General features: G+C 45.4%; 1 protein-coding gene across 2 annotated transcripts in view; it reads left to right on the forward strand.

Annotated features, from left to right (window-relative positions):
- The window catches only part of LOC122553333 (heat shock-related 70 kDa protein 2-like), a 20965-nt gene extending 2050 nt beyond the window's left edge, over positions 1-18915 (forward strand). The window contains exons 2-3 of one of the 2 annotated variants that reach the window (XM_043696897.1): positions 17276-18700; positions 18758-18915. In XM_043696897.1, the coding sequence (XP_043552832.1) occupies positions 17276-18700; positions 18758-18915 (1583 nt within the window). Of the gene's footprint in view, positions 1-17275 lie in introns of both variants that reach the window. The other variant, XM_043696895.1, reaches the window with a different exon arrangement.
- Positions 18916-19562: the final 647 nt, after the last annotated feature.

A 19562-nucleotide genomic window follows, 5' to 3' on the forward strand; every position in this document is an offset into this window, starting at 1 on the left:
CACCAATTCCTGGCAAATATAAATTCCCTTCAGTTCAGGTCTTTCAGCCACTGTTACCTCTGGGAGATTGCTTGTGTCATCCCCAGTGAACACAGCTGAAGTATCAATTCAATTCTTCTGCCATTTCTTTGTTCCCTGTAATATATTCCCCTGTTTGTCTTCAAGGGCCCAATTTTAGTCTTAACCTTTTTTTTGCCTTTCACATGCCTTTTACTGTCCTCCTTTATATTATTGGCCTATTTACCTTCGAACCTCATCTTTTTTTTCTGCATATTTCCTTCTTAGTAATCCTCTGGTGTTCTTTAAAAGCTTCCCAGTCCTCTGTTTTCCCACTTATCTTTGCTGTGTTATACCTTTTTTCTCTTTTAACTTTGTTTCTTAACTTCCCTCGTCAGCCACGGCCACCCATGCCTCCTCCTAGGACTTGATCTCATTTTACGTGTATTTTGTTACAAACTAGTAAAGTGTTGTATTCTGTCCAACTTTGGTGTCATCTTAAAACAAAAATAAACCAAAGCATGAAATATAAAGGCAGAAAAATAAGTTCAATTTTTCAGTCCTTCATGTCAAGTGCTTAGCCATGGGGCTGGAGCGTACAGCCATGGGTCCCCTCGCTGAATAGCTGGTACAAGACTTGCCACTCTTGGGTCCCATCTCGCATTCCCTGATGTTACCATAAGTCCTCACTGGACCTTGCCAATGCAGTTGCCATCAGTCCAACACTGCCCCAAACTAGAATCTGTCACCACTGCCAAGCATCTGTTCCAGGTCCACCTTGCTGGAGGTTTGACTGGGTTGAATGGCATATCCCTGTAACAATGTACACCCTCTGACTTATTCAGTTAATGGTTGGGCAGGTGGACAGGGTAGTGAAAAAGGCATTTGGCATGTTTGCTGTTGTTGATCAGAACATTGAGTTTAGGAATTGGGAGTCATATTGCAGCTGTACATGACATTGAGGCCATACTTAGAATGCTGTGTACAATCCTGGTTGCCTTTCTACAGGAAGGATGTTGTTAAATTTGAAATGGTGCCGAAAAGAATTTTGCCAGGACTGGAGCATTTGAGTTATAAGGAATGGTTGAATAGGCTGGGGTACTTTCTGTGGTGCTTTGGAAGCTGAGGGATGACCTTATCGAGCTTTAAATCATGAGTGAATAGACAGTCTCTTTCCTAGTATGGGGGAGTCCAAAACTGGAGAATATGGGTTTAGGTCAGATGGGAAAGATATTAAAGGGACCTGAGGGACAACCTTTTTTATGTAGAAGGTGGTATGTAGGGAATGAACTACCAGAGGAATTCATGAAGGTAGGTACAATTGTAATGTTTGAAAGGCATCCAGATGGGTACAGGAATAGAAAGGTTTAGAGGGATATGGGACTAGGTAAGATTGGGACGTCTGGTCAGCATAGATGAGTTGGACTGAAGGGTCTGTTTTGTGCTGACTCAATGACTCTTTTTAAAATGCATGTCTCTTTGGTGGTATTATGAAAAATGTAGCTGACCACTTGCTGAGATACTTCAGGGAAAGGTGGTGGCTTGGTAATGTCCTAGGACTATAATCCAAAACTCCAGGTTAATTCTCAAGCATAAGGTGACATTTAAATTCAATTTTAAAAAGCTGGGAATAGAAAGCTAGCACTATGCTGACCATGTACCCATAGTGGGTTGTCATTAAAAAGTCATCTGCTTCACAAATGTCCTTTTTTTTTAGGGAAGGAAATCTCCCAATATTGCTTGGTCTGGTCAACATGTGACTCCAGAACCACAGCAATGCACTTGACTTGCAATTGCCCTCTGGCAATGAATACTGACCTAGCCAGTGACACCATCGTTCTGAGAACGTATAATTTCTTAATTCCTGACACTAAACTGAGCTTCTGAAGCCTGATCAATGATTTTTCTTAGATGGCTAACTTGGTGTCAAGCTTTTATGGAGGGGCAAGTAGCCATCTCTTCAAGGGCTGCCCTTTTTCCCTTGCAGTTGCTCCATGGAGTTTGAGGTGAATGAAGTGGTAAAGCACTCTGGACTGCCAGAGCGCATGTGTCGTGAAATCCAGTGATTCTGTAAAGAGAGTAGGGGCACACTTAAGAGAAATCAGAATGGCAAAAAGGTGATATGAGATGATCTTGGCAGATAAGGTTACGAATAATCCAAAAAGATTCTACAAGTACATTAAGGGCAACGAGAGAGAATGGGGCCCTTTTAAAGGTCAACAAAGCTGTCCTGTGTGGAACCACAGATGAGTGTGATACTAAACAAATATTTAGCCTCAGCTGTACTGTGGCAGAAGACACAGAAGTGAGTGCCAAGAAATAAATCTGATGAAAACCGTCCACATTATGGAAATGTTGGAGATTTTAAAAAGCAGAAGGGCCCTGTCAGATATTTGCATCACCCACAGACACGGGTGAGGTGCTAGAAGATTGGAAGGTGGTTAATGTTGTTTATTTAAGAAAAGTTGCAAGGAAAAGCCAGGGATCTATAGATTGGAGTCTGATATCAGTAGTGGGTAAGTTGTTGGAAAGGTTTGCATGGATTTGGAGAGGCAAAGACTGATTCGGGGCAGTCAGCATAGCTTTCTAAGTGGGGAATTGTGTCTCACTAACTTGATTGCACTTTTGAGGATTCTCCTGATTCTCTGATAGAACATAAAACAGTGCGGCACAGTACAGGCCCTTCGACCTTCTGTTGTGCCGAAGATCAGACTAACTGACATTCCCTTCGTCTTACTATCATCCATAAGTCGCTTAAATATCTCTAATGTAGCTGACTCTACTACCATTGCTGGCAGTGCATTCCACACACCTCACTCACTATGTAAATAACCTATCTACCCCAGGTTGTCATTTATCTGAATGACTTTATAATAACTGGGAAGACCAAAAAAGACCTCTTCCATAAACATTCCTCCAATCACCTTAAAATGATGTCCCTTGTGTTAGACACTTCTGCCATGGGAAGTCTCTGGCTATCCACTCTCTAACTATGCCTCACTTCATCATAGAATCCCTACAATGTGGAAACCGGCCACTAAGCCCAACAATTCCATACTGACTCTGAGTAACCCACCCAGACCCAATCCCCTCTTATTCTACACTTACCCCTAATGCACCTAACTTACACAACCCTGAATACTATGGGCAATTTAGCGTGGCCAATTCACCTAACGTGCACATCTTTGGATTGTGGGAGTAGACCAGAGCAAACCCATGCAGACATGTGGAGAATGTGCAAACTCCACACAGTCACCCGAGGCTGGAATCGAACCAGGGTCCCTGGTGCTGAGGCTGCATGGCTAATCACTGAGCCCCCATGCTGCCCTTGTATAGCTTGTACACCTTTATCAAGTCATATATCATCAGGATGCTGCCTAACCTGCTGTGCTTTTCCAGTGCCACACTTTCTTTTTGACTTTTGAGGATGTGATCAAAATAGATGATGGCAGAGCATTAGGTGTTGTCTACGTGGACTTTAGCAAGACCTTTTGACAAGGTTCTGAGTGGTAGACTGGTTAATAAAATTAGATCACCTGGGATCTTGGGGGCCAGCCAATCAGCAAAAAATTACTTTGAAGGTAGGTGACAGGTGATGGAGAATTTTTATTTCAGACTGGAGGCCTGTGACCAGAAGTGTTCCACAGGAATCAGTGCTGGGTCTGCTTTTGCCAATTATATAAACTGTTTGGATGAGAATATAGGCAGCATAGTTTCTAAGTATGTGGAGGACACCAAAAATAGTACAGTGAAGAAGGTTATCTCCAGGTACAACAGGATTTTGATTAGCTGGGCTAATGGGCTGAGGAGTGCCAGATGGAGTTCATTTCAGATAAATGCAAAGTGTTAGATTTTGGTAAGTAACGGTAGGACCCTGGGGAGTGTTGTAGTTTTTGGCAGATTGCATTGACTGAGATCATTGGCCCAGTTAACAAACCCAATCAATCAGGGAGCCCTGGGCAATTACATATAACCGGGATGTTAGCTGTCCTCAGCGCTGTCACCCCGGGCAGGTACCGGGGCGGGCTGCCCCAGAGGTGGTCGAAAGGTGCTGAGGGTGGTTAGTGAAGCCGGAAGGTGGGTAGGCTGTCCTGACTGCTGTCACCCTGGGCGGGTACCGGGGCGGGCTGTCCTAGAGGTGGTCGAAAGGTGTGTCAGGGCAGACGAGCCAGAAGGCACGTAGGGGCGGGCTGAGATCCGGAAGGCTTGTGGGCTACCCTACACGCTGTCGTCCCAGGGATTCGACGTTTCGGGCGCATGCCCTTCTTCTTTGCTGCTCCTCTCCCTTGTAAAATTGCTGTCTCTTGTATGTAGCTATAAATGTAACTGTTTGTTGTAAACTGTTTTTGTAATTTGTTTAATAAAATAAAAAAATATAACCGGGATGTTGGCACCGCAGGGAGTGGAGTGTCTTATTTCCCCTTCCAACTCTTTTTGATTTTAATCCCTGCCCTCCCCTCCCCTCCACTTTTTGATTACTCAGCATTGCCCTTTCTCAAAGGGGCACTGCTTGTCACTGGCTATTCATATGTTTCCATTCTTCCTGGTGGTGGAATATAAATATAGATTTAAACACTTGTTGTTTTCACTGTGGGGGGAACAAAAAGTAAATGGAACATTCAGAATCTCCACTTGAAGGACTGACTCTGAGCTGGCTGGCCACACCTGGTGTACTGTGCACATGTAAATTAAGGGGACGACTTCAGTTCCAGCCTCCTATGAGAAGCAGTTGGTACAGTTACCACAGATAGTAAAAGGCTTAGGCCCAAGCCTATTGGGGTAGAATTGGTTGAGAAAGATTCACCTAGATTAGCTCAACACTGATTTGAAAATTGGCTGCCTCAGTGAAGTCCTCATGAAATACCCAGGGGTTTTCAGGAGGGGCTAGGAACTTTCAAAGGGGCCAAAGCCACTTGACCTGTTAACCAAGAAGCAATTCAATTTTTTTGCAGGGCCCGCCATGTGCCATTTACCTTGCAAACAAAAGTAGAGGCAGAAATCAGGAGGCTGGAGAGCGGAAAAAAAATCATCAGTGCAATTTGCTAAATGGGCAGCACTGGTTGTACCAATTGTGAAGCCTGACAGCTCAGTTCACCTTTGAGGATTTTACAACCTTTGGCAACTGGATAAATGCAAAAGTGGTGGTGGGGGACTGCCCTTCACAAAGCTGGACATGAGACATGCCTACCTGCAATTATGAAATGTGGAGTTGCAGAAGTATGCCACAATTAATACCCACAACTGTTTGTATTAATATGAACCTGCCATTTTTGGGATATTATCAGCCTACATGCTTTTCCACAGAAATTTTGCAAGGGCTACCTCAGGTTGTCATTTATCTGAATGACTTGTTAATAACTGGGAAGACCAATAAAGAGAACTTGAAGAGTTTGGACATAATACTTAAATGTTTCACCAAGGCAGATGTATGTCTTAGAAGGGAAAAATGTGTTTCTGGTGCCCCAAGTAACCTGCTGGGTTACAGACTGGGTTAAGGGTGATCAAAGGTGCTTGGCTCCCACATCTGTACTGGAGCTTGGGGTTTTTTGGGTTAGTGAATTATTACAGGAAATTCATATGCAACCTGACTTCCATCTTGGCACCTTAACACCGGCTATTGGAAAAAGTGTTAACTTTGGAAATGACTATGTTGCCAAGAAATAGCCTTTAGGAAAGTGTAAAAGCAACTATTGTCCTCTAAGGTGTTGGTCCACTATCCTCTGAAATGAGGCAGTGTTGACATGCAATGCTTTCCATACTGAATCTGGGTAGCATTGGCTCAGCTGTAGTCCAATGGAGAGGAATGCCCAATAGTGTATGCTGCTTGGATTTTGGCTGGTGCTGAATGCACATACACCCAGATAGAGAAGGAAAGTTTCACTGTCAACTTTATGGAAGTTCACCCAATACATTATGGATGTGAATTTGTCATAGTCACAGATCACAAACCCCTGCTAGGGCTACTTAAGGAAGACAAGGCAGTGCTGCCCATAGCTTCAAGTTGAAATCAGTGGTGCCTCTTATTTTCAGTGCGTGCAAGTAAGAACACTGTCTAGGAAGCCAAGTGGCTAATGCAGATGCCTTGAACTGCCTCTCTCTAGCAGATATTGCACCAACAGTGCCCCACCAGAAGAATCCATTCTGATTTAAACTTTATGGGCACCCTTCCTGTCGTCTCTAACAATATTCAACTGGCCGCAATGACATCCTGTCCTGGCAAAATTAAAACTGCTGGTGATAATGGGGAAGCAGAAGGGCCATCACAACCAGCAGTGAAACCTTTCTGGACCCAGTGAGACCAGATCACCATGAAGGATGGCATATTACTATGGGGAGCAAGTGTGATTGTCCTGAGCAAAGATCACTGCCAGATACTGACTGAACTCCATCATGGTCACCCAGAAGCTTCCAGAATGAAGATGTTGGGAAAACGTTGTCTGGTTGGATGCCAACATAGCTGCATTGGTGGGGCAGTGCCCAAAGACTGAAATTGACCCCACTGGCCTACATCCCCCAGATTTGGTAGGGGAGGGATATAGTGATTGGAACCAGGTGGATTTCATTGACTGATCCTTGATTGGGGTTGCTCACCTGGGCCAATCAGGGAATCCTGGGCAATGTGAATATTCTGTTTATGTGGGTGGCACAGTGGTTAGCACTGCTGCCTCACAGCGCCAGAGACCCGGGTTCAATTCCAGCCTCGGGCGACTGACTGTGTGGAGTTTGCACATTCTCCCCGTGTCTGCATGGGCTTCCTCCCACAGTCTAAAGATATGCAGGTCAGGTGAATTGGCCATGCTAAATTGCCCGTAGTGTTAGGTTAGGGGTATAGGTGGGTTGCGCTTCGGCGGGTCGGTGTGGACTTGTTGGGCCGAAGGGCCTGTTTCCACACTGCTACGTAATCTAAAGTGAAGAGTTTGAGGTTTAAAAAAAAAAATTCTGTTTATGGCCAACTGGCAGGAGCTGGAGGCCAAAGTCTCAGCTCGCCTAGGCCGCTGGACAGGACTGCTCCGAGTGCTATCTTACAGGAGGCGAGTGCTGGTCATAAACCAGCTGGTGGCCGCCATGCTGTGGTACCGGCTGGTCACTTTGGTCCCTCCTCCTGGCTTTGTCGCTGACATCAAGAGAATGTTGGTCGATTTTCTTCTGGGACAAAAAGATGCACTGGGTCGCCGCGCAGGTTCTGAGTCTCCCTATTGAGGAGGGCGGTCAGTCGCTGGTATGCGTCCGCACCCAGGTCGTGACGTTCCGCCTTCAGACCTTACGGCGATACCTTTACGTCGAGCCTCCTCCTACGTGGTGCGCCCTGGCGACGTATTTTTTCCGCCATGTGCGTAACCTCAACTACGACACGCAGCTCCTGTTCGTCGACCGTGACGGTTTGGAGGTCGCCTTCAAGACGCTGCCCGTCTTTTACCAGGACCTGATCACTGTCAGGAACATGGTCGAATCGCGTCGCGCCTACCCTCCGGCTGAAGTAGTGGCTGTCGTCAGGAAGCCGTTGCTCAGGAATCCGGACCGCCCTACTCGCGGGTTCGAGTGGCTGTCGGAGGGGAGGGCCATGGCGGCGAGGGCGACCATGGTCGGGGATGTGCCGGGGGCCTGGGCTGGACGCTACCGCAGGACATAGCGAGCAGGGCAGCGGTAGACATCCGGTACGTAGCCACCACCATCCGACGCCTTAAAACGGCGGTGCTTGGACCCGACGTAGTGCACCAGTTGGAGGACGCTCAGGTGTGCCAGTGGAGGGCTCTCTACGCGGGAGTCCTCCCCCTTTTCTCTTGGGGATCTGGGGTGGAGTGTGCTGCACACAGCAGTCCCCTGCAACCGCAGATTGCGGTGGTTCACGGACTCCCAGCCCAACTGCTTGTTCTGTGGAATCCATGGACCACATGTATATTGGGTGTGGGTGTTTGCACTCCCTTTTTGATTTTCTGAAAAATCTCCTCCTCTGCTTTTGGTTGCACTTCTGTCGCATGCTCCTGATCTTTGGGCACCCGGTACGGAGGAAGGAGGGCAGGTCTGAAGACCTCCTCGTTGGTCTGCTTCTGGGCCTGGCCAAACTGGCCATTAACAGGTCCAGGCAATGGGCCGTGGAGGGGGTCGTTAGGGCCGACTGCCTGCCCCTCTTCCGCGGTTACGTTAGAGCCCGGGTGTCCTTGGAGACGGAGCACGCAGTGTCCACCAACACCCTGGAGTCGTTCAGGGACAGGTGGACGCCGCAGCGAGTGGAGTGCATTATTTCCCCCTCCAACTCTATTTTGATTCAGTCCCTACCCTCCCCTTCACTGTTTTGATCACACAGCACTGCCCTTTGATGTGAAGGACAGTGTTTGTCACTGGCCACCCGAGTGTTTTCCTATCTTCCTGGTGGTGGAAATTGAATAAAAAATTCGTGCACTTTGTGTCTTTCATTGTGTCTCACACTTGTGCACACACACACACCATGGGTGCTGGGGGAATAAATAAGCACTACTGCACTTAGGTGGTAGTGTGGGGGGAAAAAGAAAAAAAAAACAGTAAATAGAGCACTACAGCAGTTAGGCGGTAGTGTGGGAAAAAGAATAAAGAGCACTGTAGTAAAAAAAAAGGAGTTAAAAAAAATAAATAAGCACATAGGGTTCTATTCACTCTGAGAGCTGGAGAAGAGAAAAAAAAATTCTGTTTATGGCCAACTGGCAGGAGCTGGAGGCCAAAGACTCGGCTCACCTAGGCCACTGGACAGGACTGCTCCGAGTGCTATCTTACAGGAGGCGAGTGCTGGTCATAAACCAGCTGGTGGCCGCCATGCTGTGGTACCGGCTGGTCACTTTGGTCCCTCCTCCTGGCTTTGTCGCTGACATCCAGAGAACGTTGGTCGATTTCTTCTGGGACAAAAAGATGCACTGGGTCGCCGCGCAGGTTCTGAGTCTCCCTATTGAGGAGGGCGGTCAGTCGCTGGTGTGCGTCTGCACCCAGGTCGTGACGTACCGCCTTCAGACCTTGCAGCGATACCTTTATGTCGAGCCTCCTCCTACGTGGTGCGCCCTGGCGACGTATTTTTCCCGCCAGGTGCGTAATCTCAACTACGACACGCAGCTCCTGTTCGTCGACCGTGACGGTTTGGAGGTCTCCCTCAAGACGCTGCCTGTCTTTTACCAGGACCTGATCACTGTTTGGAACATGGTCAAATTGCGTCGCGCCTACCCTCCGGCTGGAGTAGCGGCTGTCGTCAGGGAGCAGTTGCTCAGGAATCCGCAACTCCATACTCGCGGGTTCAAGTGGCTGTCGGAGGGGAGGGCCGTGGCGGCGAGGGCGACCATGGTCGGGGATGTGCTGGGTGCCGGGGTCCTGGGCTGGACACTGCCGCAGGACAAAGCGAGCAGGGCTGCGGTAGACGTCCGGTACGTGGCCACCGCCATCCGACGCCTTAAAACGGTGGTGCTCGGACCCGACGTAGTACACCAGTTGGAGGACGCTCAGGTGTGCGGTGGGATCCCGTCCGCGCTCACCCCAGCCCGGACGGAATTTCACATTGGCCCCAAGGTCCCGTACTTCCCGCGGGAGCCTGTGCCCCACAACCTGAGCCGCCTCCGAAATTTTAACTTTGTTTCGTTTAGGGAGGTGAACAGGAGAGCCCTGTACAGACTGCTGCTGCACACCGTCCACCTCTTCTCCCTCACCCACCGTCCGGACACGCCTTGGCGTCCCCATTTGCCACCGGGCGGTGGGGATCCCCAGTGGAGGGCTCTCTACGCAGGAGACCTCCCCCTTTCTCTCGGGGATCTGGGGTGGAGGGTGCTGCACGCAGCAGCCCCCTGCAACCGCAGATTGCGGTGGTTCACGGACTCCCAGCCCAACTGCTGGTTCTGTGGCGCTGTGGAGTCCGTGGACCACGTGTATATTGGGTGTGGGCGTTTGCACTCCCTTTTTGATTTTCTGAAAAACCTTCTCCTCTGCTTTTGGCTGCACTTCAGTCCCACGCTCCTGATCTTTGGGCACCCGGTACGGAGGAAGGAGGGCAGGTCTGAAGACCTCCTCGTGGGCCTGCGCATTATTTCCCCCTCCAACTCTATTTTGATTTAGACCCTACCCTCCCCTTCACTGTTTTGATCACACAGCATTGCCTTTTGTGAAGGGCACTGCTTGTCACTGGCCACTCGGGTGTTTTCCTGTCTTCCTGGTGGTGGAAACTGAATAAAGATTTGTGCACCCTTGTGTCTACACCTACACACACACACACACCATGGGTGCTGGGGAAAAAATAAGCACTACCGCAGTTAGGCGGTAGTGTGGGGGCATTAAAAGAAAAAAAAATAAACAGGAGATTTCCCCCTCCAACTCTTAAAAAAACAGGAGTGTCATTGCCCTTTGACTTAAAAAAAAATATTCTGTTTATACCTCAAACTCCTCACTTGAGGGACTGACTTCTACATGGCTGTGTACTTTGTGCATGTAAATAAAGGGTTACTTGGCAATTGGATACCAACATCATGCAGTTATATCTGTTTTTGAAACAAATTTCGGGTGCATGGCTCCTTCAAAGTGATAGGTAGACCAGCGTGGTGAAGGCATTTGTGTGTGTCTGGTTGCCTTGCTGTATGACAGCTATTAAATTGGAAAGTCTGCGAAAGTATGGCTCAGGCATTGAGGAGAGGCTGGATAGGCTGGAACTGTTTTCCCTGGAGCATAGGATGTTGAGGAGTCATCTTTTTGTAGAGGTTTATACATTTAATTAGGGGTGTAGGTAAGGTAAATAGCAAAGGTCTTTCCACTTAGGATAGTGGGGAATTCAAAACTGGAGGGCATAATTTTAAGTCAGAGAGGCAAATATTAAAAGGAATGTAAGGAAGTGTTTCAGTGTCTGAAGCTACTCCTGCTGAATATGATTCTCTACAACAAGAGCACAAAGTACATTACACCGTATTCAACTATTGATTCTTGGTCCAACTTCCTACACAATTTTATCAGGCATCTTATGGCATGGTAACATTCCAATGATATTGCACCTTTTAACTGGTATTCTGAGCTTGAAAGTACATGTCATAACATGATCATACTTTCTCTCTCTTCTCCCAACCCAATGCTTTCCTTGCTTCCAGAAACCGTTTATGCTAAGTTGAATACTTGATTAGCACTCAACCTCTTGGACAAAAGTTAAACCTTTTTAAATTTCCTTTCACAAAGAAACAGTACAGAAAAGACCCTTTGGCCAAAAGTCTGTATTGACAAAAACTTCTCTAAATCTACACTAATCCCACGTTCCAGTACTTGAATGTTTGTAGCATTTCAAGTTTTTAAAGTGAGGTTTCCTGCCTCAAGCACTCTTCCAGAAGTGCATTCCAGATTCACACCACCCTTTTATTTAAAAAATCCTCAGAAACACTTGAAATCTCCTGTCTTTCACTTTAAAACTAGGCCTGTTTGTGATTTACTGTTCATCTAAGGGAGCAGCTGCTTTCTATCCACCCTACCAATGACCCTCATAACCTTTATATGCCTTAATCAGATAACCCCTCAACCTTCTCTACTGTAAACAAAACAACCTGAGTTCGTCCTCCTCTCTTCTATGTTCTTCATGGCTAAACTAAAGCAACCTGAGCAGCTTCTGCAATTCAATAACAAATTACAAGGTCTCCATCATAATGAAACTGAATCTGAGTTGGTGCCCTACTTCCATACAATGACATTCAGCACCAAGGAGAGCTGAACCTATGTGGAACCAGAAATGTAAAATCCCTTCATTCCACACAACATCCTGGTAAATCTCCTCCACTCCCTCCAGTGCAATCATCCTGCTTATAGTGCAGAGTCCAGAATTGCACACAGTACTCCACCTATGACCTAACCAAATTTTAGTACAGCTCCAACATGACCACCCTGCTGTTAATTTAGTCTGCACTAAAACTGATGAAAGCAAATGTCCGGTATGCCTTCTTAGCTACCCTATTAACCTGTCCTGCTACTTTCAGGGATCTCTGGATAAGCATCCCAAGATCCCTCTGTTCCTCAGAATTTCCTAGTGTGCTGCCATTCATTGAGTACACTCTTGTTGTTTTTTCCAAAAGTACTTCATTTCAATTTTATCACAGTAAAATTCCATCTGACCAATTCATTGCATCCTCCTGTAACCTAAGACCTCTTTTCCTTGCTGTCAACTCCCAGCCAATCTTCGTGTCATCTGCAAACTTGCTTATCATTCCCCTGATCGCCAATTTTAAAAAATATATATCACAAACGTAGAGGATGCAGCACTGATCCTTGTGATGCACCACGGGACAGCAGCCACCAGTCACAGTCTTCTTTCAACACCTTCCATCTCTTCCCACAAGGTCAATTTTGGATCCAGCCTGTCAAGTTATCCCAGATCCCATGTGCTTTTACCTTCTTTATCCATCTCCAAAGTGGAACATTTATCAAAAACTTGGATGAAATCCAGATAAACTACATTAACTGCAGTACCCTCATCTAGACATCTGGTCACCTCAAATTTAAATCAAATTTGTTAGGCATGGCTTCCCTCTGACAAAGCCATACTGATTATCCCTGCTGAAAGTGAAATTAAGATTCTCTCCTTCAGAATTTTCTCCAATAATTTCCCTACCACTGAGACTCATTTGTCTATGTTGGGTTATCTCTATCTTGTTGTTTCACTTGTTAAAAACAAAAAAAAATCAGCTGTCCTCCAGTCCTCTGACACCTCTCCTGTGGCCAGAAATGAATTAAGAATTGGATCAGAGCCACTGTAATTTCCTTCCTCATCTCCCACAGCAGACTGGGATGCAACTGATCCAGACCTGGATCACAGCCAAGACCACAGTCAATCCTCCTCTTCCCTCCTTGTTTTTCTTCCGTTGTCCATCTGCTTCCACTGTCCTCTCCAATTCACTTGCTCAGTTTTTCTTTCCCTTCTCCCTCAGCAATTTTAGGTTGTCTGCTGAAGTTATGAACACACTGCGATCAAAGGATAGTGATCCTTGATGAATTGCTGTGGTGCATCTAATACACAGCTGCATGGAGTACGAATCAAGCTACTTTCTTTTGGATGGTATCAAGCTTCTTGAGTGTTGTTGGAGCTGCACTTATCCAGACAAGTGGGGAGTATTCCATTGCACTCTTGACTTGTGGTTGCAGATGGTGGACTGGAGTTGAGCGTGTTCCAAATCCACAAATCCTACCTCTAAAAGGACAAGGGCAGCAGATGCATTGGAACATCATCATCTGCAAGTTCTCTTCCAAGGCGCACACCATCCTGATTAGAAATATATTGGTATTTCTTCAGTGTTGCTGGAGCAAATTCCTGGACCTCCCTCCTTAAACACAGTGGCTGTATCTATAGTGGATCACTAAGGCATCTCACCATCATCTTCTCCAAGGCAATTGTGAATTGACAGTAAATGTTGGCCTAGCCTATGATGCTTAAGTGAACCATATAACGCAAAGCAGGGCAGATCATGTCTTACTAACTGGATTTTTCAAGGAGGTGGTGAAGATGCTCGATGAGGGTAGAGCCGTGGATGTTACTTTGGTGAAAATTTTGAAATTGTGTATGTAAAGATATGGTTAAGTTTTTTCAAGGAGGTGGTGAAGATGCTCGATGAGGGTAGAGCCGTGGATGTTACTTTGGTGAAAATTTTGAAATTGTGTATGTAAAGATATGGTTAAGTTTTTTTTTCTTTGATCTTGGCCTCCACTCAGTATTTGGATATAGGAACTATAACATTAAAATTAATTTATGCAACACACAAGGATTTTGAGTCTATAAGGAATTTAGCTAGATGCAAACACTTTGGTCACATATACAGTTTTAATATGGAGCTATAAGGTGATGCACACTGGAGGGTCTTAAAACTGGAATGAAACTTTAGGCCAACAGCCAGATGCTAAAGGTTGTGTACAAATTGAAAGATCTGCGTACAAATAAATAATTCCCTAAAAGAGTAAATGCTGTTATAAAAGATCCGAAGAGATTTGTCAGATGTGGATTGAATGAGTAAAAGGACTCTTCTTCACTGGCTGTTTTAAAAAAAACACAAGGTAGACCAGCCACTGAGAAATGAAGAAAAAAGATGACTTTTCTTATGTACAGAGTTCTTAGATGGGATGCTTTGAGACAATCTATTTGGAATAGGCTGTTCTTTCAAGGAGAAAATGTTCTAGTATTTAAAACTGACAATGAAGTATATAGGATGGTGAGATTCATTTTGGATTGCAGAAAGAGCTTTAACACAATTGGCCAAATTTCATTAGGCATGAGTGGGGAGTGCTAACTGGACAGAGCTGTTAGCAGGTAACTCCACATTTGACATGGAATTGTTTAAAGGCGATCAGAATTCAGGACCGGCATGCTCCAGTAAGGAGGAAGGACAAGGATGGGGGCTAAGGTAAGGGACCTTTGGACAACGAGGGAGACTGTGAACTTAGTCAAAAGGAAAAAAAGTACATGTAAGGTTTAGGAAGCTCAAATTGAACTGGGCCTGTGAGGAATATAAAGAAAGTGGAAAAAAAACTTGGGCAGAGAATTAGGAGAGCAAGAATGGGGCTTGAAATGACCTTGGCAAGTAGGGTTAAAGAGAATCCCAAGGCATCCTGTACATGCGTTTAAAAACAAGATAACTAGGAAGAAGGTGGGACCACTCAAGGATAAATGAGGGAACTTGTGCTTGGAGGCAGAGGATGTGTGTGAGATCAGAGATAAGGACTTTGTGTTGGTATTCACCCAGGAGTAGGAAATGGAGGATAGTGAGATTAGTGTGGAGCCTGATAATATGATAGGGCATTTTGAGATAAAGAAAGAAGTGGTTTTGGATCTCTTGAAGAGCATTAAGGTGAATAAGTTCCCAGGGCCGAATGGTATTTACCGCAAATTATTGAGACAGGCCCTTGGCCAAGATCTTTTGTGTCCTCACTAGCAATTGGAGAGGTTCTTGAGGACTGGCAAGTAGCTAATGTTGTTCCTCTGTTCAAGAAGGGAAACGGGACAATCCAGGAAACTATAGACCAGTGAGTCTCACATCGGTGGTTGGCAAGCTTTTGGAAAGAATCCTAAAGGGTAGGATTTAAGCTCATTTGGAAAAGCAAAGGGGCAGTCAGCATGGCTTTGTGCAGGGCAGATCATGTCTTACTAACTGGATTGAATTTTTCAAGGAGGTGGTGAAGATGCTCGATGAGGGTAGAGCCGTGGATGTTGTCTACATGGAATTTAGTATAGCTTTTGACATGGTCCCTCATAAAAGGCTCATCCAAAAGAATAAGGTCCATGGGATCCACAGTGACTTGGCTGCTTGGCATGTCCGTAGAAGGCAGAGAGCAGTGTGGAAGAGTGTTTTTCGGGCTGGAGGTCAGTGACTAGCAGTGTTCTGCAAAAGTCTGTACTGGGACCTCTGTTAAATGTGATATATGTATATATAAATGACTTGGATGACTATTACCAAGGTGGGAGGGGTCTTTGCTGGCAGCCAGCAGAGAAAGGGCAAACAGTTTAATCCAGATAAGTGCGAAGTGATGCACTTTGGGTGATCAAATATTAAGGAAAAGTGTATAACTAATGGCAGAATCCTGAACTGCATTGATGCACAGAAGGATCTAGTGGTTCAAGTCCATAACTCCCTGAAAGTGGCCATGCAGGTAGATAGGGTGGCAAAGAAGGCATATGGCACGCTTGTCTTTATCAAGTACAAGGGTCAGAATGTCATGTTGCAGCTTTAAGACTTTGGTTAGGCCACACTTAGAATATTGCATTCAATTCTGATTGCCACATTACAGGAATGATGTAGAGACTCAGGAAGAGCTTATGCCAGAAACAATGATTCTCTTACTTCTCGGATGCTGTCTGACCTGCTGTGCTTTTCCAGTACCACAGTCTCGACTCTTTATTAGGGTGTTGCCTGGATTAAAGGGTATGAGCTATAAGTAGAGGCTAGAAAAACTCTGGTTGTTTCCTCTGGAGTAGCAGAGGCTTAGGGGAGACTTGATAGAAGTTTATAAAATTGAGATACATCGATAGGGTTGATGGTCCAAATCTTTTTCACGGAGCTGAAACTAGAGGGTATGCATCTAAGGTGAGGGGAAAGTTTTTCTGCACAGAGTGGCAGGAGTCTGGGTGGTGCTGGCAGATACGATAACGGTATTTAAGGGGCTTTTAGATAAGCACGTGAGTATGCAAGCATTGGAGGGATGTGGTCCGAGGGAAGGCAGAAGGGATTCATTTAATTTGGTGTCATGTTCGGCACACCATCGTGGTCCAAAGGGCCCATTCCTGTGCTGTACAGTTCTATATTCTAAATTGCCATTTCTTTCCTGTAGGCATCTGGTCTCTGGAGACCAGAAAAGAGAGAATGTCAGGTACAATAACTTTAGCTTCCTTGCAAACATACGCGGATGGTTAAGATTGAAAGGGCAGGTCTGGGATTTGTCTTACCACTTGTCATGGCGTCATTGTCATAGATTCATGCAGCATGGAAACAGACCCTTTGTTCCAACCACTCTACTCCAACCATGTTCCAAAACTAAACCTCCCATGCTTTGTCCATATTTCACCAAACCTTTCTTGTTTATGAACTTATCCAAATGTCTTTTAAACGTTGTAACTGAACCTGCATCCACCACTTTCACAAGCAGTTCATTCCACACACAAACCGCGCTATATGTAAAAGAAAATTGTCCCTCATGTCCTTTTGAAATATTTCTTCTCTCACCTTAAAAAATATGCCCCCTAGTTTTGAACTTGCCTTGGGAAAGGACCCTTGTCATTCAACCCATCTATGTCCCTCATTATTTTAAAAACCTCAGTAAGGTCACCCTTCAACCTCTTATGCTCCAGTGAAAAAAGTCCCAGCCTAAGGGGAAGGTATTTGACTTTGGCAGATTACAGCTAGAGTCATAGAATCCCTACAGTGTGGAAACAGGCCCCTAGGCCCAACAAGTCCACACCAACCCTCTGAAGAGTAACCCACCCAGACACATTTCCCTACCCTATTATTCTACATTTACCTTGAACTAACACATCCCTGAACACTATGGGTAATTTAGCATGGTCAATTTACCTAAACTACACACCTTTGGATTGTGGGCGGAAACTGGAGCATTCAGAGGGAACCCACGTAGACACAGAGAATGTGCAAACTCCACACAGACAGTTGCCCAAGGCTGGAATTGAGCCCGGGTCCCTGGCACTGTGAGGCAGCAGTGCTAACCAATGAGCCACCATGCCACCATAAGCTGTTCTTAAGAAATGGAAAAACAGTGTGTCATTTGATATTTCACTTATTAGAAGATGTCTTTGTTCATTTTTTCACAGTCATTAATGAGGGAGGGAAACCCAAAGTTCAGGTGGAGTACAAAGGAGAAGTGAAGACTTTCTTTGCTGAGGAGATTTCCTCCATGGTGCTAACAAAAATGAAGGAGATTTCAGAAGCATACCTAGGTACTCCTGTGAGGAATGCTGTAATCACAGTGCCAGCTTATTTTAATGATAGCCAAAGACAAGCCACCAAAGATGCTGGAACCATTGCTGCTTTAAATGTGCTGAGGATTATCAATGAACCAACTGCAGCTGCTATTGCTTATGGACTAGACAAAGTAGGATCTGGTGAACATAATGTCCTCATCTTTGACCTGGGAGGTGGAACATTTGATGTTTCTGTTCTTACCATTGAGGATGGTATCTTTGAAGTCAAGTCCACTGCTGGAGATACTCATTTGGGAGGAGAAGATTTTGACAATCGCATGGTGAGCCATTTCATGGAAGAATTTAAAAGGAAATTTAAGAAAGATATGTCCCAGAACAAGCGAGCTGTAAGACGTCTGCGTACAGCTTGTGAGCGTGCCAAGAGGACCCTATCCTCAAGTACACAAGCTAGTCTTGAAATTGACTCATTGTATGAAGGGATTGATCTCTATACATCCATCACCAGGGCCCGGTTTGAGGAATTGAACAATGATCTCTTCCGAGCCACACTTGAACCTGTTGAGAAAGCCCTTCGTGATGCCAAGATTGATAAGTCTCGGATTCAGGATATTGTTCTTGTAGGTGGCTCCACAAGAATCCCTAAAATTCAGAAACTCCTTCAAGAGTTGTTCAACGGGAAAGAGCTGAACAAGAGTATCAATCCAGATGAAGCTGTAGCTTATGGTGCAGCTGTCCAAGCGGCCATTTTAACAGGTGACAAGTCTGAAAATGTGCAGGACCTGTTGCTGTTGGATGTTACTCCACTATCTCTAGGTATTGAAACAGCTGGTGGTGTCATGACTCCTCTCATCAAACGAAACACGACTATCCCCACCAAGCAGACTCAGATCTTTACTACGTATTCAGATAACCAAACCAGTGTCCTTGTTCAAGTTTATGAAGGTGAGCGGGCAATGACCAAAGATAACAATCTGCTTGGCAAGTTTGCCCTTTCTAATATCCCACCAGCTCCCCGTGGTGTACCACAAATTGAGGTGACCTTTGACATAGATGCCAATGGTATCCTGAATGTTTCAGCTGTCGACAAGAGCACAGGCCGAGAAAACAAGATCACAATTACTAATGATAAGGGGCGGCTGAGCAAAGATGAAATAGAGCGCATGGTGCAGGATGCAGAGCGCTACAAGACTGAAGATGATTCTAACCGTCAAAGAGTGACTGTCAAAAATGCCCTAGAGTCCTATGTGTATGCCATGAAGCAGGCTGTACAAGATGAGAAGTTGAAAGACAAAATCACTGAGCAGGAAAGGAGCAGTATCCTCGCAAAATGTCAGGAGGTTCTCACTTGGCTAGAAAGAAACCAGACAGCAGAGAAGGAAGAATTTGAGCACCAGCAGAAGGAGCTGGAGAAAGTCTGCAAGCCAGTAGCTAAATTCTTTCGATGTCCCTGTGCTGGGATGCCTGGAGGAGCTGGCAGTACCTCAGAACCTGGCAATGCCAGTGGACCCACGATTGAAGAAGTTGACTGAGTGACATGGGTCAGAGAAAATTGAAGACAGTCTACTCAGAGTTATGGACTGCTGCTTGGTTTCTAGATTACTTCAGTATTTCAGAAGAAAGGTGTTGGCGACTACACGCTACTCAATTGTTTATTACCTTTTACAGTGTAAACTTTCATAGGAGCATTAGCTTATTGTCAATTCTAAACTAGAGCTTATGACCCAATTATGATCTAGGTCACCCACTATGTTTCTTTTAATTAACAACAGGGTTCTTTGCAAACTCAAAACATGGGCTTATTGTAATGAAATTTGCTCAACTATCAAATAGGGAGAGTATAGATCAGGGAAGAATGAATACAAGCAATACAGATCCACCATAACAAACCCACATCATCTTTAGCTGGGATCTGTCCTTAACAAAATATGGAGTGTGTGAACGTGTTTTGGGGAAGCATGTATATGACAAAAAAAAATCCTATACTTATCAGTCACAATTTAACTGATCTTCAGTGATGTAATACTTTGCTTCTACACTGTTTCCACTACTGGGGAGGAGGTACTGCAGCCTTTTCATTGAGAGAGTGGGGATCATTGGTGGCATGATACAGACTTTCTGTATTCCTGTAAGTGGAGGAAATACTACATCCATGGTGTCAAAGGCTTTTGTAACCATT

This window comes from Chiloscyllium plagiosum, chromosome 10, assembly GCF_004010195.1.
Source record: "Chiloscyllium plagiosum isolate BGI_BamShark_2017 chromosome 10, ASM401019v2, whole genome shotgun sequence".
NCBI lineage: Eukaryota > Metazoa > Chordata > Chondrichthyes > Orectolobiformes > Hemiscylliidae > Chiloscyllium > Chiloscyllium plagiosum.